Source organism: Fistularia commersonii, chromosome 24 (assembly GCF_037954325.1).
Source record: "Fistularia commersonii isolate RoL2024-O1a breed Wild chromosome 24, RoL_Fcom_v1.0, whole genome shotgun sequence".
Lineage (NCBI taxonomy): Eukaryota > Metazoa > Chordata > Actinopteri > Syngnathiformes > Fistulariidae > Fistularia > Fistularia commersonii.
This window is the reverse complement of record NC_141307.1, coordinates 6558654-6586030: the sequence shown is the minus strand read 5'-3', so window position 1 is coordinate 6586030 and position 27377 is coordinate 6558654. Positions and strand designations below refer to the sequence as shown.

Sequence of the window (27377 nt, the reverse complement as noted above, 5' to 3'; positions counted from 1 at the left end):
TTTTGCTTTTTTTTTTATAAATGCAAGAAAGACTAAAATAGGGCACTGAGTATTTTACTTAAAAGTCAACACAATGTCTTTTATTCAGCTTTCATAATGTTTTGTTGCATTTGTTTTCTCTTCAGTTGTTCATTGATTTCAAGAAAATGCAAGTCATTGTTTATACATAGCATAAAGGAAAAAAAAAACAGTCTGGTCGTAACCCGACTGTGCAGGACTTCAACATTGCCATGAGGTATGGGATTAATAAGAGAGTAACTGTTGAATTAACTTTCAATAAGCACCTAAACAAACCAAAAAAAAATTGCTGGGAAATGAGAAGAAACAAAAAAAAGTAATTGCACAATACAAGGTATTTAACTAAATGCGGATTTAAAAATGTTCTCAAAAAGCAATAATGACATCCAGCGTATTATCTCATGGTAGGACGCAGAATAAAACGGGGTAGGCAGTGATGGGTTCAAATTAGATGGTTTTTAATAGTGCAAACACAGTCATCCGATACTTTCAATGACAAACTTACAAGCTACAGTCACAGAAGACTCGCTGCCTATGAACTACAGCTGTAGTTCATAGGGTAAGATGGTAAAGAGACTGTCATGCGGATGCATCACCCAATCCTGTTTGGATCTCAGATGTCTTTCAGCACGTCTTTCGATATCTCAAACCAGTCAACTGGCCAGGTGGCCTTGATGCTGGGCCGATCCTTCAGGAAGTTGTAGTACGCTGCGATTTTAGGGTAACGCTCCTCAGATAACCTGTGAACGGTGGGTCTCGGGTTAGAAACCAACAAACCGGCGAGTTCATTATCTTGATGCCAGTTGACACACTTACCCAAAATGAAACATGTAAGCAAAGATTGGGAAAACCGTGACGTCAGCCAACGAGAACGTCTTTCCTGCCAGAAAGGAGCCTGATGCCTGGGGAGACGCAACAGGGGATTCAGTCTATGCTCATCTACCCGGGGGTCTGACAACCAAGACAGCTAGACGTCTAATTCTAAAATCGTTTTTATTTTTCAGCAATTTCTTAATTAAAGGAGTGCAAATATAATCTGCTCACAATGCTGTTCAGGAGGCCAGTAATTCTCACAATCTTTAAAAAGGTTCAAATCCCCAAAGCCAAGGCAAGGGAGGTTGGATACACCCTGATTTCACTGACGATTCTTAAGTGCTTTAAACTGCTATCGTGCCCGTGGATATTTGATCGCTGTTGCTTTTCTTGAGAACGTCAAAGAGCGTTCAGATCGTTTGCAGATTGGATTCATTTATTGATGCAAATGCTGGTCTCAGTTGGACCCGGGGATTTTATGGCCCCCGGCCACATACTTTTTGCTTTTCTTGCTTTTCTATCTGGCCCACCAAACAATTTTCTTTGAATATTTTAGTAAGTATTTTCAATTAATATTGAATTTAGAAACTTCTTATTTTTTCCTCTTGTTTAATTATATATGGATGATTAAAAACAAAATCATGTCGGTACATTTATGTGATCATAATGATTTTAAAGTCTAAATAAAATGCCAAAGAAAATTAATATTGAAATTGCAATTTTTCATTTTGTTTAATTTACATGATACCAAGTTGGCACGCACATAAAAATTAAATGAGAAATCTGGCCCGCCAGCCAAAATAACTGGCTACCCTTGGTCTAACTCATCACTCTGTGTGTGTTATTATTTTGAAAAGGGGAGAATTTGTCGAGAAAACCAAAGTGCGTTTGAATAAAAGCTCGACCGGACATGATAAGATTTCCGCAATAACCCCACATGTCACTTTGCAATGTAATATGGTGATTTTCTAATGTTTTCAAGCAGAGCCCCTTGAAACCATGCAGAATATGGCATCCTGGCATTTACCTTCTTCAGGTAGCCTTCCCACAGCTTCAGCTCTGCGGTCAAAGCCTCTCTGTTCCTCTTCACCGCAGAGTCGTGTCTTTCTCCCTCCGGCACCTTGTAGTTGTAGTAGATGACGTCTCCTGCAGAGAGTGGGTGTGCAGCTGTTACCTGAGATGGGGGAGTGTCTGCAACACCTGCTTTTATCCCGGTCGCGGGACAGAGGTCAGTCTTTCAATGCATGACAAAGCACATTCTTCCAAACACAGGTTTCAGGTTTTCATTAGGTAGAATTAGGCAAGTTAAGACGCAGTTTGCCGCCCCCCCCCCAACGTCCCATGACTTTGCTTTCCTTACATGTGATTCCTCTTTTAACAACTCGGTCGTGGCACCCAAAGTGAAGCTTTCCGTAGGTGCCAAACTTTAACGGTGCGGTTTTCTCATTAGTGAACATGTTTTTCCGAAGAGTTCGGGATCGGACGTTGAAAAAGCGTCAGGTTGCACCATACTGTTCTTGCAGAATTGATGAGGGAGCCAAGTTCAACATACCCATCTTCTGGTTGGTGGCTAAACTCTCAAACATGCGCTGGTACATCATGGCTCGTTCAGCGGGGCATTCTGGGATCAGCTGATTCCCCTGGGCCTTGAACTGACTCTGTTGTTGGAGACGAAATGTTACTGAGAGAGGGAGACGGAGGATACCTGCGAGTTCTGTGGCAAAGGCTTACCTCCAAGTACAGGCAGGCTCCGTAGGACTCGTTCAGGATGAAGCTCCCATGTTTGAAGGCAGGAAGCTTTGAGAGAATTAAATAGAAAACTTTAACACGGTTAAAAATGTTGGAAAATCAACTGTTTGTATAATCATATCACACCTGCCCCCTGGGATTGATGTCCATCACTTCCTGTGACTTGTGCTCCATTTTCTCAAAGCGCAGTTGTTTCTGGTTGTAACCCTGCAGGTTCTTCTCCTCCAGAGCGATCATCACCCTCCAGCAGGGCGGGGAGCCGGAGCCCCACAGCAGAGTCATGTCTTGGGCCATGTTTTCCAGTCGGACGGTTGTCGGAGGTTGGAGAGGAATGGAGTGAAGTTTGCAAGTGCGACACATGCATGCATTTATAACGACTCGGACCTCCCAGTTTGGCCTTATCAAAGATCTATGAAAAGTTGACATGATCCCTCCTGCTCCTCCTCCTCCTCCTCTCGAGTTGGTCACTCTCTAGTGCTCCTGACGTTTTAACACGACAATTACAATTAGGATTTCATATCGTCGCTCCGCAGAGCTGCATATAAGAAAAAAATTCAATATGAATATAACGCCAGCTGCTATAATCTAAAAGCGCTGCTCAAGTGACGTCGCAGGGGAGATTTCTCTCTTGGAACGTGTTCTTACTCTTTGATTTCGCTTGTATTCAAAATGAACCGTGAATGACCGGCAGGACAAACAGAAAAGCTTTTATCCACCGCATAAAACCCAACAAATTAAATACAATAAATAAATGTATAAAATATAGTCACATATAGGCATATGCGTGTGACTGTATATACGCATACACACAATATAAAACCACTCCAATATTACTGAACTGAATACAAATCCAAGTAAGCAGCTGTTCTATTAATCAAATTTTACTTCGCTTTTATCATAATTTACCATTAAATTATTTTGATACACGAGCAATACATTGACGTAAAATGGGTCACCACAACGAGCTGAAAAGAATATCTCGGAGCAGGTCGGCTTCAAAAGTCAAGTTTTGACGAGTGGTTTTCGTTTGGTAAATAAATAACCAACTCTGTAAGCTCCAGAGTTGTGCCATAGTGCACTCCCTTGGGGGGAAAAAAAATCTGTGATCCACAGGTGGAAAAAGACGATAAGTGAGATTCCTACCAGGCACAAAAGTTGTTCCAAGAGAACGTTAAAAGTAACAAATCTGTGCTGAGAGAAAAAACAACTCAGTACTGCCAAACGTTCAAAGCTTTTGTGTCCATCCTGGTCTCCAAGCTACAGGGATCACATGAAGGCACGCTCCCTCCGGAGCCCACTGCTTCAAGCAGCATCCTCGCTGATCATGCATTTTCTTCTTTTTCTTCCCGAACATAAGGGAATCATAATTTCTGTGATTTTATCAGACTGCCTTTTCACACTGCGCTTAGACATTTCGTCACAGTGCAGTAGGCTACTTTATCAAAAGAGCAAACTTGATCTCTATCTTCTTCTGAGCACACCAGCATTACTTACACATTTCTGCTTTCACAAAGGGCAAATTAGCTCAACTGTGTTTTGTTTTCAAATCAATTAAATTTCTTGGGACGTCTTGGCTTATCAGATTGCCTTTTCCACAACGGTGACCTTTCTAGGTTGCGCTTTTTATCACACGTCAACATATTTTTGCCTGTCCATCATGTCTCAGACTTATCCCAATAAGGTGCAAGACGATTAAAAAAAAATTAAAACGCTGGACGGATAAACGAGCCGCAAATAATTACCAGTTGCAGTCCTATACTAATTAGTCAGTTGAAACCTAAAATAATATAGAAAAGGATGGGCCCCCCGCTGATTATGTCCATGTTCCAATTATTTATCAGGGTTTTTTTCTCTCTTTATTGCACAGTCATGACGGCACAGCACATTTTATTGTCTACAGCAAAACAGATCAGTCCTGTTTTTAACAGAGGTCTGCTCAGCCAGAACCAAACCTGTCAGACACACCTTCATTATGCAGTGGTGAAAAGAATGACGTGCGCACAGGATTTGTGTTTAGTACCACAATTTCATTCATCCATTCATTCTGGATCTACACGGCACATCTTCTTGCTCTCACTGATCGTGATAGTGCAAAGGTTAGTAGGTAGTACCATAATGGCATTATATGGTGCAATCGCAGAATGATGATTGAGGAAAAAAAAAAAATTAAAAAAATTGTTATGTTTCGATATATTATCAGAGTCCAGTAAAGATTGGCGGGAGAGATTAACTGTGAAATATTTACCTACATTCTCATCACGATTAAAAAAAATAAAATAAAAATCACTGTTTCTGTGGTATGAACTTAAATAAACACTGTATACGGATGGACTAAGCGGGGTATTTAACAGATAACTAACAGGAAATGAGAGCAAAACACAGATGCTATACATTACTTTCAGTTCCCACTGTTTGCCCATCTTTCCTGCGGCCAGGAGCCGTCAGGTCACATGAATGTTACAAAACCCTGACACAAAAGTCCCTGAAGTTGTATTTCACACAATTGTCAATAAGAAAAAACAAAACAAAACACTTTTCATACATCACTGCCTCATTGTTCACATAATTTGCCCCTTCTGGGTTGTGTTCTTTTAAACCCGCTCTGCTCCTTTCAATAGTCTAGATATATTTAATAATCACAACTGACAAATAATCTCAAAGGCGGCAAAACTTTAATTGTTCTATTTTCATCGATAATGTGCCCGTCTATAATGTATGTGGCATCAAAAGAAATTCTCCAGTGGGTGAAAGAGATGGACAAAGTATTAAACCTTCAGAGCGTCGCGATTATGAGATCTACTTTTGAAAACAGCAGTAAACTGAGAAACAAACTGGACCTGCGGCAAATGAGATTGCGAAACACACTGAACTCAGATGTCCTCGAGCGTGTCCTGTCCCTTGGGGTTCTCCAACCAGTGAGGAGGCCAGGACGATTTGATGCTGGGCCGCTCCTTCAGCAAGGAGTAGTACATGGCCAGTTTGGGGTAACGCGCCACAGGTAACCTGCAAGACAGAAATCGGGGCACGTTTACACCCACGCGCCACATCAATCTGCGCGCGCCGTTTTGGAGGAGAAACTTACCCGAATCTGAACAGGGTGGCGACGGTCGGGAAAACGGTAACATCTGCCAGGGAAAAGGAAGGCCCTGCCAGATGGGGGCCCGACTGGAAAAGAAGGATGCGCACAATCGTGAGCGCCTGGCGAGAGTTTCCTTCCTGTGTGTTGGCGCGCAGTGTGCATACACACCTTCTGCAGGTATCCCTCCCACAGCTGGAGCTCAGCGGCCAAAGCTTCCCTGTTTCTTTTCAAAGCGGAGTCGTGCCTCTCATCCTCGGGGACGAACCACTGATAGTAGATAACTGCGTCTAAGAAGATAAATATGATTCAGCAACATTTTCTTCCCCAGGATTAAACCATATTAATCTCGACAGGTGAGACGTCTATTTATTATATATCTTTATCAATGCAGTTTGGTTTTACTAGCCTCCTGTTCACCGTTAAATTCATCTTGTAGCACTGAGGGAAAACGTTCCTAATTAATTATGAAATAACATTACGCACTGTAGAGGGAATAAAGAGCAGCGATGTAACACAGGTTAGGGGAAAACAAACAAAAATAAAACCATGATAATAAAAACAATAGGATGCTTAAAAAAAATATACATATCTATATATGTATATTTTTAATGTATTTATTTTTATAAGAATAAAAACCGTGTTTTTAGTGTGAGGGAGGTTAAGGGACCAGGGGAGTGCTGGGACTCTCAAATCTACATTACAATAAAAAAAAAAAAAATCCAATCTAATTGAAATGTAAAAAAAATAGCAAAATATAAAAAATAGACATTTTGAGCAGGGGTGTGCCGGGAGGCTCATGAATTCCTTTGAAATGATATTTATTAGTGTGGGAACTCAGAAGAGTTACTTGTTTATAAAACTGAAAACTATTTTTGCCATTTACTTTATTTCTGTACTAAGTCCATGCGCCTATACTTCTTCACGAAAAGCTGTTTGTTGTAAAAGTCCTCCTCGTTTTAATGTATCTTATTTATTTTATCCTACATTGTTCATAGAATGAGGACAGCAGTGACTAGCGCTTGCCAACTCGCATGTGTCCCCTTCAGGTATACACAGTATTGCCTGCCTCACTTCATGACGTCTCTACGGTTTATTTTCTGATCAGCAAGAATAATTGGATCACACACTTAAGCTAAAGATATTACACTGCTTGTGGTTGTGGTATTTATAATAATATAAACAGAAACGAGCATGCACCATGCAGCCCAGTCTGTGAGGAGCTGCAGCACCTTGGTATGCATTTTTGTGTAAATTCAGCTATTTATACTTGAGAACATTTAAAAAAAAATTGAATCATACAGAAAATAAAATTATGAATCAGATCAGTGGAAATATGTTAATATTTATCTTATATTCTCATTGTTTTTCTTATTACAACAGATGAGCTTCTGCCTCACCTACCTCCCCACTGATTTGGAACACAATAAAACATTTCTCAAAAGTGTTGCCCATAATTAATGCAAGAGAAAAAAATTGTGTATTCAAACTAAAAGTAGTTTTACATCCAGGGAGTTTTTGGAGCTTCAACTCACTAAGCTTTTCATAAAAAGCGAGGCCCTCAAACATGCGTTGGTACATGAGGGCTTGTTCAGCCGCTCCGTCTGGGATCAGTTTGTTCCCCTGGGACTTGAACTGGCTCTGAGGGCAGAAAACAGAAAAGAAAAAGTACAAATGTTAAAACAATTGCTATCTTCCAGCAGGTGGATTGTAGGGGGGTATTTCCCTCTGCGTGAGCAGGGGTGCAATCCGTCTCACCTCCAGGTAGAAACAGGCCGCGTAGGATTCGTTCACAACGTTGTCTCCATGTTTAAAGGATGGAAGCTGAGAAGTGAAGGGATTCTGATGACAAACTAATTCTATGATACTCATAACTATCACCAACATCATCATGAGCACCAGGTCTTCCTGCACTGGGGAGCCAATTAACAAACTGCTTAGATTGGGAGACAAACAACTCTGTGTGTGTGTGTGTGTGTGTGTGTGTGTGTGTGTGTGTGTGTGTGTGTGTGTGTGACAAAGATTGAGCAGGTGTGCAATTTGGTATAACATGGAAATTGCATGTCTTAATATGGCATTTGGAAAAATATGCATCGAAAGAAAAACAAGAAACAAAACTGAGGTAGGTTTGGAAAACATTTCTTTGCCCGACGTCCGAGTTGCGTTTGAGGACGCTAAAAGCGTCAAAGAAGCGTGAAAATCATTTGCAGGTTGAGCTCAAGGTAAGCCGAATGGAAGGCTGAATAGCGGTGATTCCCATAGAGCCTTCTACGGGTTTCTTACTTGAAGGAGTTTCACCCGAAAACATTTTAAATCAAATATTACACTGAGTTTGGCTGCAGCCGCGTAGAGCTGTAAAAAGCTTCGCCACATTTGCGGGAATAATGACTTGCATGCACCGTGAACTGGATTTCTCGCTATCTTTGAATTTAATGTATTATTATTGTGTTTATTTCTGTCTTTTGCAGGAAGCTGCCCCCTACCTGACCCCTGGGGTTTATATCAAGCACGTCCTGAGACTTATGCTCCATTTTCTCGAAGGACAGCAGCTTGTGGTTGTAGCCTTGCAGGTTCTTCTCCTCCAGGGCGATCATCACCCTCCAGCACGGCGGGGAGCCGGAACCCCACAGCAGAGTCATGTCCTGGGCCATGTTCTTCTTTAATTTCCACCGGACCGGGAGTGTGTTGGATCAGCAGCCTTCCACGACAAGACGGGGATTCCTCGTCACAGGAAATGCTGCTGACACGCCGTCACCGCGCTCTTTGTCGCCATCTAGTGGCGAGAATTATATCTAAGGAGTGACTCCATCGTAGAGACAGCACATGTTTGGCGAGATGTTTTGGAGAGAAGGTCACAGAAGCCAGACAGAGATGGTTGGGTCATGCACAGAGAAGGAATCGTCAAAATATTGGTAGACGGATGCTGGAATTGAAGGTCGAGAGCACACGTGTCAAACTCAAGGCCTGCGGGCCAAATGTGGCCTGCCATGTCATTTTATGTGGCCCGCGAGAATGTCTTAAAAGGTCTGATTGTCTTAAAATAAAGAAGTCAAACTTAAACTACATTTCCCACAATTCGTACCGATCATGTTACCCACCAAGTGATCCCGCCATTAGAAGACTGTTTCAAGAAAGATGGGAATGCATTATGTAACATTTTGGATATGAACGAGTCATAAATTCAGTTATTTAACATTAAGGAGTTGTTGCATTTACTCTAAATTACATTTAGTTACATTTTGGAGTTCCATGTGGCACTTTGAGGGCGACCATTATGCTGATGTGGCCCTCGGTGAAAATGAGTTTGACACCCCTGTCTAGAGGAAGATTTACGGATGTAGCGAGAGGGGAACAGTATCAGACTCCCAGGCTAGACATCAGGAGATCTTTCTCTGTGATTGGAAAAACTTTGAGGCTGTGGCGGAAAGGAGGATGCTTAAGAAACAGTCGTCCATCGTGGACAACTTGCACTATCTCCTCCATCTCACACTGGCGCAACTTGTCCAGCTGCTGTCCAACGGAAAAATAGAGGAGGTCTTTCCTACCTCATTCCTAACCCCATGCTATCACTTACTCAAACCTGTTCCTGCGCTACTTCACATTGCCACATTGATTATTATTTATGCCTGTGTAGTGGTAAATATGGAGAGACTTTTAACTTTTTTTTTTAAAATTATACTTTATACCATAAATTTTATGTTTTCCAGAAAGCCACACATAACCAAAGATTAACCCTTTCTGGGATATTGAAAAAAGAAATTAGAAAATAAATAATAACATTATTAATGAATACTGTCTTTATCTCATCCCTTGACAGCCTTTTCTTTGAATTGAACAAAAAATAATTGTTTGTCCACTGCAGGTTACGTACCCTGCATTCTGTAATCTAACCCCGCAATCTATTTTTCTCTTACTTAATCTTTTCGCCATTATTCCATGTTATTTGCCAGGGCCGCAGGGTTGCAGATAAGGCACAGACTGCCGAAGGGTGGAATAAAATGTTACGTTCTATGCATGTAAAAGGCCACAATTACGTGGCCAGAATGAAAAAAAAAATGATAATGCATCTCTGGTATTGTTCGGGGGCCGGGCAAAATGTGGAGGCGGGCCGTAGTTTGGGGACCACTGCTTTATACTTTTACACTTCAGAATTTATTCATTTATTTTACTTCTATTTTTAGCTAGCTTGTCACTGTCTTGTATGTCTTGTATGTCTTGCCTCTTCTATTCCTTTGGGCTTTTCCCTTCAGGAGTCAACCTTCTCCATCTAACTCTATTCTCTGTATCCTCCTCTCTCACACCAACTAACTTCAGATCCTGAAATGAGAGGATGAGAGATAAGATGTTTAATTTAAGTTTAGCAGCGGCAGCAGCAAGACGAGGTGTACAAGACAGTGGAGAGACCAGCGATGCTGTGCGGCCGAGAATCAGCGACAATGACGAAAAGACAGGAGAATTTAAGGCACTCATTCAGTTCTCTCCAAGAAAATGAAAAAAACAACGCATATTTAATAGTTAAAGTTCCTCATACATGTGGCATCCATGCCAATAAATGTTATAAAATTTATTTTTGTGTATTACATTTGCGCCTTCATTGAATGCCCACTCCTTTGGCCGAGAGCTTCACCATCAATCCCCTCTTTGTAATAACTTGTGTCGTCGTGATGGCGTTTTGTAAAATCCGATGCGAAAATATAATTGAGATGTTAAAGGAATGGTCAGCAGCACCTTAATAAGGTTCAGAGAAGAAATGATGACGCGTGTTGTCACTCAGTGGTTTTATTGTTGAACGTGTATACACAGCATTTCAAGTGAAAATATGGACTCGCTACATGACACCAATGCAGTGATTTTCCGGCTCGCTCGTCCAAAACGGTCTTGTGTCAAGTTGGTACGAAGCACAGGATGACCACAGATCCAAAGCGAGGAGCAACATTTTGAAAACTGGTATTCAAGACTGTAGCTACATTTTTTTTTTAAATGCAATTCACAGAATAGCTTTTTTCTTTAACCCTTTCTCTTTGACTACAGTACATGTTTCTACAGAAATTATAAAATAATACACATGAACTGCATCAAACATGCACCTTAGTATGACAGAATGGAGGGTCTCGCAGCTGAATAGGGCATATACAGAAGATTTGCAGTTTTTTTTTTTCTGCATGTCCTTCAAATACTTTATTCAATGTAAAAAACCTTATTTCAGTTAGTCTTTTTTTTACACTTTTACAAAGAGTTCCTCCAAGATAAGAGACTGTCGTTTTCTGCGTCTCATTTATTCCAGCGTGACATCGCTCATGTCGGGAAGAGTAAGGTGCAAATCGTCACGTCCCTCGATTTTAAAACAGGAGTCTGACCTTTCAAATAAATACTGAGAACGGTTTTGCCAAAAAGAAAGAGAGGCTGAAATGAAGCCAGCGCTTACGCTGTTCTGTGCTATGTGAGATTCAAACAGGGAAAAGGAGAGACGGCAAAACCAGACAGCACAGTCCCTTTGAGTGAAAGGCACACATCAGATTAAAAACCTTTCATATTCCTATGATATACAATAACACTCAGCAGAAGTTTACAATGGCATTGTCGCCAAGGATCATTTCCGGTCAGCCTCCTCATTGGCGTTTATTGCTCGGTATCGTTTCAGAGCGGATGGAAGAGAACGAATGCCTCTTGCCTCTCTTTACGACCAAAATTCACAGCTTCGATATGAGAACGATCGTAAGGTCGAAGCTGCAGAAACTGACATGCAGAAAAATGATCCTTTTCTTACGCGAATACAATGCATTGATATATAGTTCTAGATAAATAATGGGATTTCCAATCCACTGCAGAGGTGGCGTCACTTGGTTTCAATTCAGCGCATCAGCCCACATTCGATGCGCGCTCGTTCCTCACCTTTCCTTTGTCCTCCGGATGAGTTTGCGATTAAAAGAAACGTACGACGGCTTCATCACTCAGACACATTAGGTGAGACTAGCTGCCGACAAAAGCTCAAAGTGGCTGCAGGCTGGTGCGACGTAACTACAAAGTGTGGCGAAGGCAGCTGGCTGACAGATAACCGTGTTTCCGTGGCGACGAGGATGGGCCTGAGGTGTGCGATTACATCTGCGTATCCACGGTGTCAGTTAGTCCCAATGCAAGAGCTTCTTCCGGGGTCAAACCGTTCTTCAGAGTCCGTCTCACTGGAAGGAAAACGAAATCATGGATATCACGTAAGCCAGTCGGCGCGCTCTGTCTGTTTTTAACGGTGTTGACGTTGACGTTATCTCTGGACGATAAGCCGCCACTATTCCACCAGCTTTGAACACTACGGCTTAAACACTGATACGTTTTTTTGGGCTAACAAGCTTCATGCCGCCAAAACGTTTAGCCTCGTCACATCAGACCAATGAAATGACTGTGTAATTCAGAGGCCGTTCAATTCCGACACCAAAGACGAGGACTAATTGTTTTAGTGTAAAGATAGCGATTAGCTGGATTCGGCCAAAGCGGGGGTGGAAAATGGATGAATGGGTGGTTGGATGGATGGATGGATGGATGGATGGATGGATGGATGGATGGATGGATGGATGGATGGATGGATGGATGGATTTTTGTGTGTTACTTATAATTCATCTTTTTCATCAGCCATGTTACAGCCACTGTTTGGAAAAACAAGCATTTCCAGTATGTATTTGTGGATGTTACAAAAAAGTTAAAAGTTAAGTTAAAAAAAAAGTTTATGTGTAAATATCTCATGTGACAACGTGGACACCTGTGGCTTATAGACCAGGGCGGCCTGTGTATGTACACCTTTATCTATTTGTTTATTTTTAGCTAGTGCGGCTTATATTCAGGCACGCTCTATAGTCAGGAAATTACGGCCTATGGTTAACAACTTCAATTGAAAACAAGCATGCATGTGTGCATGTCTGTATGCGCATACACTATTTATGTATGTATGTTTCCGTGCACGCATGCATGAGTGTACTGCACTGTGTAAAGAGACTCCACTGTGAAAAAGGTTTTAACTGTGTATGATGCAATATATTCTACAATGCCCACGTGACCTCTGAGAAAATAAAAAGGCACAGTGGAGTTATTTAAAGCTGCAACAAGTAAGCGTACGGTTTTTGAATGTTTCAAACATGACCGCAGACAACTTTAAATTTGCTCTTACACGACTTGCGATTGGCCCTGGACCTTCTCCTCTCCCTGGGCTGGGGTCTGGTGCCCGGACCCTGAGTGGCCGACCTGACTATTCGCTCCATGATCTCGTCCGCGGCGTCGTCTCCGCAGCTCTGAGCGTCCTCCACGGCGGGCGTCCACGCTGGCATGCTACGCCCTGAAGAAAATCGAGGTTTCGTGAATCCTGGGCCCTTTGTTTCAGAAGTCAGTACGGCCAGAGGATACCGACCTCCCCGTCCGGGCCGGGATCTTGTCCGTGTCCGGAGCCCCGGAACACCGACTCCCTCCTTGTCTCCCCCGCTGAGGCTGGTCCGCAGTACCGCCTTCATGTGCTCGTGCTCGGCGGCGTCCTCGGCGTGCCCGAGGCCCCGAGGCTGCTGATTCTCCTGGCTAACGCCGACGCTGCTGCCCGGGCTTTGTTTGGCGCACTAAATGAAGGCAGGATTTCACATTTAACAATCACTGATCGACCCAAACCTTATCGTTTCAAATGACTCTCAAGCAACCAAACACCAAGCGACAAGAAACACTAAAGGATTAATCCTGAAAGGAAAGCTTGACATCTAAGTGGCTGTGTCAGTTGGCGGTTTTGTGCATGCACACACGCACGCACGCACACGCAAACACACACACACACACACACACACACACACACACACACACACACACAAAAATGCAGAAGACAAACAGGCACACACAGATACCTCGCTCTCCTCTTCCTCATCAGACTACAGGGGAAAAATAGGGAAAGTCAGAAAATAGGAAACGGAAAGTACTGAAATATGAAAGCGCATGAGCGGAATTGGAAAAAGGAAGGAAATAATATTTGTAAGCTGTGCCTCTGGTGGCTCACCGGAGCGTTGACGTCCACGATCATCTTCCCTCGCGTCTTGTTGCGTTCGCGGTGATCGGCTCGCTTCTGTTTCTGCTGTAAAACACGCTCCCGGGTGGTCCGGTACTCCAGAGCGAACTCGCTGAGGATCTTACTGAACCTGAGGACGCTGATGTCTCTCACGCTGTACGCTGGATGGCCGAGGAATAACAGGAAGGAATGAAACCTGGTGGGAAGAGCGAGAATATTCATATTTTTGCAGAACGGCGTCTCACGGCAGTTGAAACGGATGATATCCAGAGTGTCACGGGCGGAGTTACCTGTTCATAATCCTGCGCTGGACAATTTTCAGGATGATAATTCTCTCGGCGCAGTCTTTAAGGAAGTCCGACATCTTCTGCTTCAGCTGAGGCTTCATCTCGTGCTTGGCGATGACCTTCAGATGATCCCAGGAGGCTTTGCAGCGACGCTCCATTTGACACAGGTTCTCCTGCAGTTGATCAAAATCCACCTAACGGGAGACACGTCGATATGAAAGAAAGAAAGAAAATCCTCGGAATCGTTACCTTCACGGATGAATCCGCATCTGTATTTTTAACCGGTATTCATTTCCTATCCTGGTTGTTCCTGCACTTTGGAGGCTATCATACACGTGATTGGTTGCCAGACTATCGTGAGGCCAAACAAGCATCCACAAATGGTCGCTTTGCATTTTGATAAGTTGAAAAATGCAAATCATGTGAAAGCGTGGTCATAAATAAGAAAGTGAGGGTACCTTCGCAGAGCGCGTGATGGCGCCGATCTCGGAGTAGAGGTCGGTGCTCTGGGGGAAGTTCTCCACCACCGTGGAACACACGTGGTGCAGCAAAGACTGCTTGTGAACCGTATCCTTCACCTCGGCCACTTTCTCCAAGTACGTCAACTCGAAGCCTTTCGCCTGGGAACGAACGAATGGACGTTATAAATATAAGGGCCAGATCAGGGGAAAACAAAGAGAGATAATGACACCAAAGTTGTAATTTTTAGCGATAGCGATAAAAAATATCGAAAGCAACTCACTTTGGTCCCATTGAGGAAGTTCCCGATGGACAGCAGCGTGGAGAGGATACAGCGGAGTGTTTTGTTCTTCTCCAGCTGCTCCATGCCATCCTTCAAATCGTGGAGTGGCTCTGCTACCTCCTGAGGAAAGGATGGGGAATGAAGAGTTTGGGCCGAATCGTTAAATCTAGACTCTTGAGGGCAACCATTGCGCCGCGAACAATCCTCACCCGTACGAGGTCACGAGAGGTCGTGTCAAGGTCGGCCTCTTTGTTCTTTACCTGTTTGTGTGCGCGCACACTATGCCACCCTTCATTAGACCTTCCGTGACCGAACCAACTCGTAGAGTCAAGTTGGGATTGTTGCGAAGCAGAACACGCGGTCGGGAATCCGCCGAGAGATTAAAGAGCGCCGAATCCTGCAGGAAGCCCTAAAAGTCCCAGGACGGCATGTTTTTGTTCTCGGGTTTTTTCTTTGAACTCCTCCTGGACACATTCTTCTCTCCGGGACGAGGTGCAGCTAATAGGCGTGCATATTTTGTTATGATGTAACTCTGTTTGGCGGATGTTGATACTTACCGACTTGGACAGAAACAGATGCCGCGCACATTTTCTTAAACAGCAGGCTTAAAACCGAAAACCGTAATTGTGACTAAACATTTCGTCCTCGTAAATTTCAAGAAGTATTTGAAGCGCGTTCCCGCGCTGGAGCTCACTTTCTCAGTCGCCTCGTAGTCCATCTTGAAGGCCCACAGCTGAAGCCTGGCGGAGAGCTCGCTGATGGATGACAAGGTGAGCAGGAACTGCTCAGCAGAGCCGAGGGGGACGTCGGGGTTGGCAAGCTGGGCCTCTTGGATCTTCTGCTTCTCCTCCTCTGTGGGAATCATGGTCAGGATTTTCTGCCGGTGTGTGTGTGTGTGTGTGTGTGTGTGTGTGTGTGTGTGTGTGTGTGTGTGTGTGTATGTGTGTGTGTGTGTGTGTGTGTGTGTGTGTGTGTGTGTGTGGAGGGAGGGGGCAAAGTTAGACATGCAATAACCGCAGGTGTCACACAGCGCAGAGAAGGCTGGCGGTGCTGAACTCGCTCTTACCTCGATGCCCTCTTTGCTGAGCGCGTATTCGTCGAAGTTCAGAATGGCTGTTTTGATGGTGCGTGGAGGAGGGAGGACAGTCAGACCGATATTTATGGCGTTGCTCCTCTTGGAGTCCAAAACGATGATCTCCTGACGTTTGCCGTCCGCCGCGGTTTTCTAGTGTCGAAAAAATTAAAAGGGGGTCACCCTCTGAGTCTCCCTCTTCCGAACCCCATCTATTCTCTGGATTAAAGGGATTATTGTGGCATCCTCACACTGTACACTATGCCGGCCAATTGCGGCCCTCAAAACAATATTTTGTGTCCCCCCTGCCTGAACTCAAATTAGTGCGGCCCGTGCATTTTTTCTCACATGCATCTGGGTTTTTTTTTCCAGTGGGTTCAAAAAAAAAACGGGCAAGGACAAAATTATTTTTTGATGAAAAAACATCTAGTGACATTGTTAAGACAACCTTTTTTTTCTTATTTCAATAAAAACCTCAAAAACGATAGCAAAAAAAAAAAAACGGGCAAAATTAAAAAGATCGACTTAATAACCAGAATAGCCACAATTAACTTTGTAGACATTATATCTCCTCTTCAAACATGCTTCCAATCAATTTTCAAATAAATTCTAGTGATTTTGAAATATTTTCTCTTTTAGCCTAACAATATTTTTAGGGTGTAATTTGATCAATTCTTTTTTAATATTCATTTTTAATATTCATTTGTCATGTATTTTTTAGAGGGGCATTTCATTATATATTACATGTAAGATTTTTTATAATTTACCCCCTTTACACTGAAACAACGGAACATTTTGGATTTAGTGTAACTTCTAGGTAATGATTTTACTGGTCCGGCCCCCTTGACATCAAATTTGGCTGTATGTAGCCCCCAGACCAAAATGAGTTTGACCCCTGGCTAATGTGATTTTGCTAGACCTTGAAGCTTCTGCTAGCTCATTGCACGCGGGACTGACAGGGCATTTGCTAAGACCTGCTTGACAAAAAGATTATTTCCGTTCACGTCCCACGTCCTGTTTGCGACTGACACTCAGAAGTACATTTTACGTGCAAACAATATTTGTCTTTATAGCGCCCAAGGGTCCGGGATCAGAAGACTACTCATCTACGCTAAGATCAGAATGCTAATAATAAAATGTCCTCTCTGACTGACAGCTAAAGCCTTAGATCCTGCGGCGGCGGACCACCAATGGCCCGTCTTCAACAGCAGTGAGAAGAGCGTTCTCAACAAGTTCAAAGTGTGAGGCCCGGTTTGCAGTCTGCTTCTTAGCAGGCCATGCCGTTCCTATTTGGAGGCCTTGTTAGAATTACAAACCACTCAAAATGTGGCTGTTTGATCAGGATCAGAACATACATGACCCCGCTTAACCCGCACAATTTGGAAAGAAGATGAGAGATGCCGAGCCTGAGGCCTTTTTTTTTTTTCTTTGGCAAGTACAAAGAAGCGCCTGGGATCAAGCAGAAACAGGAGCCACAGAAGAATAGAAAGTGCCACGAGATCAAACTGGTATTTTTGAAGTTGCGCACCAGAAAAAGTTGCTGTGAGAATTAATATGAATGTTGCTCCGCTGTCACGTCACAGCTTGAAGTTTGTTCAAGATCTCTCTGGAGGTTTATGCAAGTTTCACAGAAACGTTGCCCCTCAAAGAACATCCGCCAGCCACCTTCTGATTCGTACCGTCTCACATAAACATGTTCGCTACTGAGATGAACACATGGGTCTGTCAAATGAAACACGCATCGGCAGAGAGGGAGAAAACCTTCGCGTCAGACACAAGCAGACTCACCTTCGTGACGGGCATTTCCTTTGACTTTGACTCAAACAGGTGCTCCAGCTTGGACGTATCGACTTTGACCAAATCCAGTTTGGACCAGTACGAGTCTCCGCTCCTCTTGTAGTCCCTGGACTGACACTCGGTGGGACGCACCTGATCACGAGCAGGTACGCAAGGCAACGCGTGAGTGACTTGGAACGAGGCTGTGATTTTGTTTGCGTCCGTCCGAACTCACCTCGCTCCAGAAGAGCCTGATCGTCTTCTTTTTCTTGTTGAAGAGAGGCGGCTCCGAAGGCACCGGGATCGGAGCGCTGAAAGACGGGGGAGGAGGAGGCATCATGCCACGCATTAGTGGGGGCGGCGGCGGGCAGCCACCTAGGACGGGCGGAGGTGGTGGGAAACAGGGCGGAGGAGGCGGAGGGGGCGGGAGTTCGCAGCGACCTCCCATCAGAGCGGCGTGCAGGATGTCGTCATCGTCTTCCTCCGTCAGGTCGGTGAAGCTGATGTCCCCGATGCGCAGCTCCCGGGGTCGGGCCAGAAGCTGGTCCCAGATACTGTCCGATTCCTTCTTAGGGGGAGGTGGCTCGCCGGCCGGAGCGTCCAGGTGAGGGTGGGCGCAGCCGAGGCCCTTGATCAAGTCTCCAAAGCGCTCGGCGAACGGGCGGATGCTTCCTCGGCCGTCGGATTTGTCGTCTCTGTTGTTGCCCTCCTCCTGACCGTTATCAGCGTTATCAGCTTGTGCCTCCTTATCCACACTGTCTCCTTTTACTTTCTCCTTCTCCTCCTCCTCCTCCTCCTCCTCTTCCTCATCACTGGGCTTCTTGTTCTGTGAGTACAACATGTCCAACATGAACAGCTTGCTGTTGAGGAGTTTGTTGCACTGCGCGTTTACTTCCTCCTCCTTGAAGCCTGAGAAAAGAAGGGAAGGCGTAAGAAGCGGAAAACCTTTAAGGAGTAAAATGCGATCATTCTGGGATAGGGGATGACACACCATTCTCGCCGTTCCCTCGCTCCTCTCTTTCCAGGGTGCTGCTCGCGGAGGAGATACTGGAGGCCGAGCAGTTGTCTTTCTCGTTCACCTCCTCGTTTTGTCGTTCTTTGTCACTCAGGATGCCGCTGTCCTCCTCGTCCGCCTCCTCCTTCCCCTCCTCTTCTTGTGCCGGCTCTCGCTGTTCGCTCGCCTCCTCCTCTTCCTCCCTCACGTCCTCCTCTCCCTTTTCCTGCTCTTCTTCTTCGGCGACGGTCTCGGCCTCCTTTTCCTCGGTTTCCACGCTGGCGCTGGAGTCGTCGGCCTCTCCTGCCACAGAAACAGTCATGTTGAGGCTTCTTTAATCCGTCACAAGGCAGATTTGGGAATTATCTTCAACGACCCGGCTCTCTGTTTGCCGCACGTGGACCCCGCTTCCATCAACACGCACCGGCATGCAACCTTTTCCCAAAAGTCAAGAATACGGCGTGTACAAAAAGCGTAGTTATCGCCCAGGTCGCGATATGGACAGGAAATGAAGAATTAAGTTCCTGTTTACGTCTAAACACCCTAATGTACCCGGTGCACGGAGTACAGTCTGTGCAGTGATGCAGACAGCGTTGGAATAACACAGCGCCGCCAGGCCTCAGAGACTGGCCTGTTCGGGCCACGGCCCCGCCGCTCCGCCGCCCCCAAAGCGCGGCTGTTCCCTCACACAAGATGTTTTGGCATTACGCTTTCAAAAAGTTCTTTCAAAAACCTGTTTGACCCTTTCACCCGTATCCCCTTCCCTCATTCCTGCTCTGTTTTTGTTTTTCACCCCACCCCCCGCGTGCCCTCATCTGCCTCACCCCTTCTCCGTAATCTGCCCCCCACCCTGCGCGTGCCTGCATGCTAATTTCTAAAGCAGGCTGTGAATAGAAACCACTGAATTTGTTTTCAATGGTTATTCTGAAAAGTAGAACAGAATTATACACAGTTACAAAACTCTTCCGCTTTCACAAACAGATGGACCACGAACGCTGCACAGATGTTATGGATCAGGTAGTAAAGACAGCACAAGGACTGAAAACTGCAATATTGTAAAAGAAATCAGAAGAAATGGTGAGTTCTGTCGAAATCTTGAATTTCTTCAATTGAAGATGTTTCACCCCACATCTGAGAGGCTTCTTCCGTTCTACCCGATCTGTTGGGAGTTTCCGAATATCATCTTCAAGTGAAGAAATTCAAGTCCGGTTGCCAAGACAGGAAGATTTCGACAAGACTTTACCGTGACCCGGATGACTGAGAACCTCCACAGACAGAAATGGTGAGGTTTAGTGTTCTCAGCGGAGATAAGATGAAGCAGCGGAGAGTCAAGATTATATTAAGATTCAATAAAATATGATATTAGAAATGAGTCATGGGAGCCACGAGGACTAAAAATCAAGAAATGGCCAAATAAATGAGACAAGCAAGGAGAAGTAGTTGTGTGCACACAATGCCTGGAACGGGAACGAGGTAAAACACTGGTTGTTGCACTAACTAATGATGTACTGGACAGATTTTCAATAATAAGTAACCACGGCGAGGAAATGTTTTCTTACTCGATCCGAAACTTGAAAATTTGAAAATGAAAAACGCAATAGAAATAAGTAAAACTCTTTCAAGCATCGCCCACTCCTCCGGCCGTCCTACCAGTCTCAGAGGTGGAATCTGGGGCGGCGGCAGTCTCTGCTTCCAGGTCGGCCTCCGCGTCCTCCTGGGAGGCGAACGAGGATGGGCTGCTGCTGCGCGACGACGAGGGCCAGGCCTCGGACGGCTCCAAGGTCAGGTCCAGGTCTTGGCGAGCCCTGGAGCCTCTGACGCGCTCCCTCTCAAACTCCTCCGCCGCCAAGCGCTCCACATTCCTATACCTGAGAGGGGGAGATGGAAGACGCTGCTAGTGTGTCACAAAACCCCTTTTTGCTTTCTCCTCTCGGCGCCTCGCACCATCAGTCACTGAATAAATAGCTCCATCATCGCCGCAGCAGTGAGGCTCTTAGTCCTGTTCTCCCTCGCTCGCTTCTCCTCTCCTTCTCTCCTCAGCCTCCTTCTTCTCGCCATAATCTTTAACATACAACCTGCTGGCCTGAGCGCGGATGGAGGGCGAGCAACCCATTCCTCTCTCTCTCTCTCTCTTTCTTTTTCCTTTCACTCCACCTCTTTCCCATCGCTCCATGAATGTGTGGCGCTTCTGTTCAGAGTTCATTAGCATCGAGCTACTTCAGAGGCCTGGAGGGAGTGGATACTAAAACACTCTGTGCGTGTGTGTGTGTGTATGGCTACCTGATTGGCTACGGAGAGGCATGGCGGCCAACTGTCTATTGTGTTCCTGAACTGGGTCCAAAGCCTCCCACGTGTTCCACGTTTTGACGCACTCACCAGGACTGAGTGTGGAGTTCAAAATGCTGAACCTCAGCGGCTGAACCAAGACGCCAACCTCGCGTTCCCGTTCGCAACGCAAGGACAGACCCCTTACCCAGTCGACAGGAAAATGAATTTCTTTAAAACATTTTATCAGATAGCCAACTAGTTTATCCGCCTCAACCCGTGTGACGGAAAAGACAGTGAAAAGAAAAAAAGACGATGATTACCGTGCATTCCAGGCTGCGTGGACAGAGGAATTTGCATTTGGATCTGAGGTATGTCTAATATGCTATGATAAAATTGCATCGATGAAAGGTCAAATCTAAAGCGGCACTCGGAACAAATCCATGCAGCACCAGAGGTCACATTAAAAGTAAGACATATTAAATGTATTATACGTTAAAGATACTATATGGCTCTTGATGAAATATATTTAGAAATATTTGGCTTTTATGGCCCTTCCAGTCAAAAATGTTCCCGACCCCTGTGTTAACCGCTATTCAAAGTCCGATAGTGATTTAATCCATTTTGGCCACATTACCTAGAAGTAATACTAAGTTCAAATTCTTTGTTTTAGTGTAAAGGAGAACAGGTAAATTATAAAAATATTTTTATGTAATGAACTGTTCCTTTAAAAAATACATGACGAACAACCTGAGACTCTGAAAAGCAAGTCTCATAGTGGCACCGATACTTGCTGCATTCACACCAAGCATGCAAGTTTCTTATTAACCTCAATGAACTAATAAGAAGCGGTCCATTTTTTGGGGGGGAAACCCTACACTCCATGTCTACTTTCTTCTTTTTGACAAAGGCATCTTGCTGATGAGGGTGTCGGGGCCGACAGAAAAGCAGGTACATTTCTAACAATAAGACTTGCTAAGACTGGCTAAAACAGTGCCCCCCTAGCAGACAATATAGGAACTGTATTTTTATTTCAAAAAAGTACTTCATGATTTTTATGTATTCTTTCAAATTGTAGATGTATTCCATGGGCTGGATTGGACCCCCTGGCGGCCCACGGGCCGTATGTTTGACACCCCTTCCCTAATCCATGACAGACCAGCATGTAATATAGCTATATTTTATGAGTTGAAAGTATTTTTCAGAGAAGCTTTTTTTGCATAAAAAAAAAATGCTGTTTCTCGAGGTTTTCTTGAGATATGTGTGAGCCCCGTGCGCCTTACAGCTCCAGAGCCGAGGGATTACAAAGCACTTAGGATTGATTATCCAGAAATCCATAATTATTGACTGTATTTTGAATTAATGCGGTGGATTATGGAGGTACTCTGCCAGATAATAGCAAACAGACATCCCCGAGGTCCAACAGATGGCAGGGAGGACTCACAAATATTATATGCTGATAATTGTTTTGATTACAAAAGTCATTATTTTCACAGTTTCTGGCGGAGAGATGTTTTGTCTTCAGTGTTGTAAATGTTCGTTTGGGTCGGATTCTGCAGAGCGGGGAAGTGAGACGAATCCCACGAGCAGGTGAGTTGGGGTCCAACCTCAGGTTCTCCTGATAGCGAGATGATATTCCCTTACAAAATAAATACTGAATATGGGGCTCTTCTGAGGTTCTCCCACACGCTCCACGGCTCAGTTACTCCTCCAGCTCTCAGCAAGTCTTGGCGAGTCCTTCCAGGGACCTTCTTATTGTGAGGTGAGAGTGCAAAAATAAAAATCTAACCAGATTTTAAATCCCATTTCATAATGCCACAACGTTCAGTTGTGTTTTCTCACTTCAGCAGTGGAGAGGAAAGACAAGACAAGGAGACACTTTCTAGCTTTTCTGCCCGTGGCTTTTCTCCGGGGACCACCTTTTTGTGTGACAAGCCGGATCCTCCGTCACGACCTCACATATCCTCCGCGTCCGCCTCGGCCCACGAGCAAAGATTCATGCGGCTCATGAAAATCCTTCCCACGCCTGCGACTGTACGTGCCAGTGGTTTGAGCGTGCGGAGCCTGATGAATGTTTGAATCTAACTCTCTGGCAGCACACGGATAAAAAAAACCTTCCTTGAAGGAGGGGAGGCGGACAAAGAAAATAAAAATAAAAAGAGTCCAGCGAGGGCCAGGCTTTTTAACCTGAAAACAATTACGTTATTACCGAATTTCCCCAAAAACCACAGACTCCGGCATATTCCCTCCGGGTTCAACCCCCCCCGGCGTGTGTGTGTTGTTTTTAGTGAGTGCACACACTCACCTCTCCTCACGCGCAAACCTGGCCTCTTCCATTTTATCCATGTAGCCACGGCTGCAGGAGACACACAAACGGAGACTTTCAAAATACAATCGTCTCTCATTAACACCGGCGCCGGGTTCTTCTGGGGTGAGAGCACCACATGTTTCCAAATCATGCCATGGAGGTTACTTTCTGCAGACCGTTTCCATATTGCACCTCATTTCATGCCTAAAATCAAAAGTCTTTTTTTAATACTATACAGGGATGGGTGAGAAACTGGTGATCATCACTCAAAACCAATCCCACATTGACTGTAACCGACTGTTTCCATATGCGGGACAGCTTCAGTGAAGCTTTTCAAAGTAACAAACAACACAGGTCTATATATTATTCATTCGTGATCTACGCTGCTTTTCCCGTGCTAGGGGTCGATCGGGAACTGCCACGCAGAGACGTACAACGTTCGCCAGGCAATTCGATTCTCCAATGAACACGCAGTCGGAGGAAAGCAACGCAACATTGGGATAACATGGCGGTCGTGCACAGGAAGTCCCCCCTGTGGGAATCGAACCGGGATACTTCTAGCTGTGAGGCGGGGGCACCGCCACCCCTCTGTAATCCTATAATTAAAAAATCACTCCATTGGTGTTTCAGTCTTGACTTCTTTTTGATCCATTTCACCACAATTGTCCTGAGGTTTCCGTCATGGCGGTTCATTCTCTTTGAATAGTTCAAACACTTTTAACATCTGACGGCCTGGAAATTCTCAGCGGTTTATTTCTGCGTTGTTCTTTGCAGTTCATGCATGAGAAATGAACAAAGAATTAACAACAAATCCTCGCCTGTGTTTGTTTCTCTCCTCTCTTTCGATCCTTTGCAGCCGCTCCTCTCGCTCCACACGGCGGCGCTCTCGCTCGGCAGCCAAAGACTCCTGGTGTTGTCGGTAGGAGGAGGACAGAAGCCCTCCTAGCGCCGGCCTGAGGTGAAGCATCACTTTTAGTTGGCTACGTTCAATTCTGGTATTTTTACCAGCAGGTCTCATCTCACCTGGTGCTGGTGGGTGTGGAGGGGCTGCTGAGAGAGGAGTACGGGGCCACTCCGCTATTCCTAGGGTCAGAAAATATGAGACGGTAAATCGACTTTCCCGGGTCACGCGTAACGCAACATCGCGCTGACTGGAAAAGCACCGATGAACGGGTAGAGGGAAGCAACCTTGTTATGTAATAGAGAATGTTGGTGGTGAAATTCAAGATGAGCGGTAACAGATCCCTCCAGGTACTCCGGAGAGCTCCGTGTTACGTGGACACTCACACACACGGCTGCTTTTTAATGCTCAAAGTTCTCTGACGAATTTGTGAACCAACGGGGCTTCCAGTCAATCCAAGTCATTTATATATTTATGTATCTTCTTCTTTTTTGGCTTTTTCCTTCAGGGGTCACCACAGCGAATCAACCTTCTCCCTTCAACCCTATTTTCTGCAACCTCCTCACTCACACCAACTAACTTCCTAATATCCTCTGTCACTACATCCATAAATCTTCTCTTTGGACTTCCTTGAGCCCTCCTGCCAGGCAGTTCCGATTCCAGCATCCGTACTCTGTACATGACCCAACCATCTCAGTGTGTCCCTCTGATGGACTCATTCTCGATCCTATCCATCCTCATCACTCCCAAAGATGACACGATCTCTGCGACCTCCAGCTCTGCCTCTTGTCTTTTCATCATTGCCACTGTTTCCAGATCATACAGCATCGCTGGTCTGATAGTCTTCTATCTCACAGACCTCTGACACTTTTCTCCACCCATTCCAACCTGCCTGAACCTATTTCTTTACCTCTTTTCCTCACTCTCCATTGCTCTGGGCTGTTGACCCCAAGCACTTGAAATCCTCCAACTTCTTGATCTCCACTCTCTGTAGCCTCATTGCTCCACCCAAGTTTCTCTCATCCACACACATATATTTTGTTTTACTGCGACTAACCTTCATTCCTCTCCATTCCAGAGCATATCTCCACCTCTATACACTTTCCTCAACCCGGTCCCTGCTCTCACAGATCACGTCATCTGCAAAAATCACGCTCCATGGATATTCCTGTCTAAGCTCATCTGTCAGCCTCTCCATCTGCCCTGCAAACAAGAACTTGAACTTCTCTGTTACACTTACAGCACACCTCACCACTGTCTCACAGCTAGCATACATGTCCTGCACCAGTCTAACATAGTTATATATATATATATATATATTGATATGTACATATACACACACATATATATAAATGCTGTTGTTAAGCTGTTCAAAAGTCATAAACCGCATCAGTGATCTGCAGATCACTTCACAATTACCATGAAGAGAATATTCAACATTTACACACATAATTCTGAAGGTGATAGAGAGCAAGGAAAGCAGCAGAGTTCTACATAGGAGGATCATGCTAGGGAGTGAGGAGCGACCTGAGAGATGAGGAGACTGTCGGTGTGTTTGGAGGAAAAGGGAGGGCGAGGCGGTGACGCTGACAGGCAAAGTAAGGTTGCGGTGAGGAAAAGTGACGTGAGGAAAGGAAGAACGGGTGATGATAGAAGGGTGGAGCAACGCAGCTGAAGAAGTGAGAAGACCGGCCTGGGTTGGTCTGGAAATGAAGTCACTGTGCAAGTGAAAGCGAGAATTGGTGACTGAAAAAGACGAGGAAGAGAGGAGCCTTGTGGGCCTCTAGGAATTCGGATTCCCCTCTAACCTCGGCGACGGCATTTTGTTCGACTCTTCGCCGGGCTCGTCTCGGGGATGGGGCGACGGCTCCTCGTCCAGGTCGTAGGAGAAAAGGTGGAATGGTGAGTGGGGCGTGTAGGGCAGGCGTTCGGGTGAGGGGCGGGAGCTGCCCCGTGCTGGAGGGCTGACCTCCTTGGTTGCCGGGACGGTGTTGATTGACCTCTTCCTGGCCAGTAAGGTGGCCAAAAGCGAGGGCTGGGCAGGGGGGGCCACGGGGGAGGGTACGGGAGGAGAGGGAGTCGTGGACGAGGTTTGGGAGGCGTTTATCAGCTCCTTCCTAGATGTGACGGTGATGGACTGGAGACCGGACCGCTGACCTACGGACGGAGGGCGGCTAGGAACAGAGGAGCGGAAACACGTGAGGAGTGAAAACACCACAGCGGCCGTATCGATGCAGAACGGACGCCTCAGCTGAACAGTCACACTCCGACACGGGGATCTGATATACGGAAATCGTGCCGCTCGTCTAACAGGAAGCTCCCGGGCCCATATTTCCCTTCCCGGCTCCGGCTACGTCCTAAAATACCTTGGGGTGCTCGGATTAGACACCGTAAAAGCCCCCTCTTGCACATCGGAATCAGACTCAGTCACCGGAGTCTCCTCTTCCTCCTCTTCCTCCTTCTCCACACCATCCTCACATTCCTCCTCTCTGCAGAGGGGGGGCAGGTGAGACGGGACGATGATGCACAGGACACGGAAAGCACAGTCGTTTGAGAAAGCGGGGTGGGGGGATGACGCCGGGAGGGAAGCGAGGGGAGGTTACCATGGTGATGATTAGATGTTTGTCCAAAAATCAAACATCCAATCCCATTTCGCAATGTTCAAATTTTTTAAATGGTTCATTTGGTTTAAAATACAAACGAGAGGCAGTTACGTGCGCAAAAGTTATGAACATCTGTTTCCTTGTCGTGCTGATATTTCTTTTCTTTTAATATCTTTACACAGGGCGCGCACAGACACACACGCATACAATGGCAATCTGTAAAAAGACTTAGCTAGAAATCTGCATTTGGCGGCAAATGAGCTGAGTGACTATTGTGATGTGAGTGACTATTGTGATGTGAGTCGAGCTAAGATTTAAAGATTTATGAAAGGGTTTTTCAAAATAGATGCTAAACCAAACAACAGCTCGTCTTAATTTTTCTTTTGTTTAATGCCTCTTTACTTATTCTTTCTTTGTCCAGCCTTGCTTTCACATAAATGCAAAGCGCATCACAAAATCATGAGGTCACCTCCTTTTCCTGAGAAAATGCTTATTTTTGTGTCTAACCTTGTTTGCAAGTCTGTCTATTGTCGGGAGAGTCATACAAAAACCTCAGTGTGGAGGGCAAGACATCATTTGCACTTCGCCCCTTCCCTTGAAAAGAACGGAGACACGGGAACAAGACGAAAGGGGGCCGGTCGGGCCGGGGAGTGAAATGGGATTGGCCCCGAGCAAACAAACAAGCGGGTTTATCAGATAGCGGGGAACGTTAGAGGGAGGAAACCCGTGGATTAACACTCCAGAAAA

At 45.3% G+C, this 27377-nt stretch overlaps 3 protein-coding genes across 7 annotated transcripts in view; all 3 read right to left on the bottom strand.

The window, feature by feature from the left end:
* Positions 1-455: 455 nt before the first annotated feature.
* Positions 456-2958, bottom strand: LOC147219787 (glutathione S-transferase A-like). Its single transcript, XM_086171127.1, has 6 exons — positions 2707-2958; positions 2563-2628; positions 2384-2489; positions 1859-1977; positions 835-920; positions 456-758 (listed from the first exon to the last, which is right to left on the bottom strand). The coding sequence occupies exons 1-6, from the start codon at positions 2938-2940 to the stop codon at positions 632-634; spliced, it is 738 nt and encodes a 245-aa protein (XP_086027253.1). The 5' UTR covers positions 2941-2958; the 3' UTR covers positions 456-631.
* Positions 2959-4413: 1455 nt separating this feature from the next.
* LOC147219786 (glutathione S-transferase A-like) lies at positions 4414-8378 on the bottom strand. Its single transcript, XM_086171128.1, has 6 exons — positions 8140-8378; positions 7415-7480; positions 7192-7297; positions 5828-5946; positions 5663-5745; positions 4414-5583 (listed from the first exon to the last, which is right to left on the bottom strand). The coding sequence occupies exons 1-6, from the start codon at positions 8305-8307 to the stop codon at positions 5451-5453; spliced, it is 675 nt and encodes a 224-aa protein (XP_086027254.1). The 5' UTR covers positions 8308-8378; the 3' UTR covers positions 4414-5450.
* Positions 8379-10422: 2044 nt separating this feature from the next.
* fhod3a (formin homology 2 domain containing 3a) overlaps positions 10423-27377 on the bottom strand; it is a 53080-nt gene continuing 36125 nt past the window's right edge. For 2 of the 5 annotated variants that reach the window (XM_086171381.1, XM_086171384.1), the window contains 19 exons: positions 25836-26201; positions 25555-25698; positions 24150-24209; positions 23945-24079; positions 23124-23174; positions 20204-20421; positions 18551-18856; positions 17795-18468; positions 17572-17712; positions 15778-15936; positions 15406-15588; positions 14712-14831; positions 14428-14589; positions 13973-14163; positions 13674-13878; positions 13525-13548; positions 13050-13248; positions 12813-12977; positions 10423-11835 (listed from right to left, as the gene is read on the bottom strand). In XM_086171381.1, coding sequence (XP_086027507.1) covers positions 11753-11835; positions 12813-12977; positions 13050-13248; positions 13525-13548; positions 13674-13878; positions 13973-14163; positions 14428-14589; positions 14712-14831; positions 15406-15588; positions 15778-15936; positions 17572-17712; positions 17795-18468; positions 18551-18856; positions 20204-20421; positions 23124-23174; positions 23945-24079; positions 24150-24209; positions 25555-25698; positions 25836-26201 — 3586 coding nt within the window. In that variant the 3' untranslated portion in view covers positions 10423-11752. Of the gene's footprint in view, positions 11836-12812; positions 12978-13049; positions 13249-13524; positions 13549-13673; positions 13879-13972; positions 14164-14427; positions 14590-14711; positions 14832-15405; positions 15589-15777; positions 15937-17571; positions 17713-17794; positions 18469-18550; positions 18857-20203; positions 20422-23123; positions 23175-23944; positions 24080-24149; positions 24210-25554; positions 25699-25835; positions 26202-26393; positions 26517-27377 lie in introns of all 5 variants that reach the window. The other 3 variants (XM_086171382.1, XM_086171383.1, XM_086171385.1) reach the window with 3 other exon arrangements.

What these genes read in the sequence shown, in the direction of transcription:
- LOC147219786 (XM_086171128.1), bottom strand. Translation starts at nt 8,307, where the DNA reads ATGGCCCAGGACATGACTCTGCTGTGGGGTTCCGGCTCCCCGCCGTGC. An exon ending in ATATAAACCCCAGGGGTCAG is followed by an intron (nt 7,481 to 8,139) that starts GTAGGGGGCAGC and finishes TTCACTTCTCAG; the next exon opens with CTTCCATCCTTTAAACATGG. An exon ending in CGGCCTGTTTCTACCTGGAG is followed by an intron (nt 7,298 to 7,414) that starts GTGAGACGGATT and finishes TTCTGCCCTCAG; the next exon opens with AGCCAGTTCAAGTCCCAGGG.
- LOC147219787 (XM_086171127.1), bottom strand. Translation starts at nt 2,940, where the DNA reads ATGTGTCGCACTTGCAAACTTCACTCCATTCCTCTCCAACCTCCGACA. An exon ending in AGCCACCAACCAGAAGATGG is followed by an intron (nt 1,978 to 2,383) that starts GTATGTTGAACT and finishes CACTCTCTGCAG; the next exon opens with GAGACGTCATCTACTACAAC. An exon ending in GGGAAGGCTACCTGAAGAAG is followed by an intron (nt 921 to 1,858) that starts GTAAATGCCAGG and finishes GCGTCTCCCCAG; the next exon opens with GCATCAGGCTCCTTTCTGGC.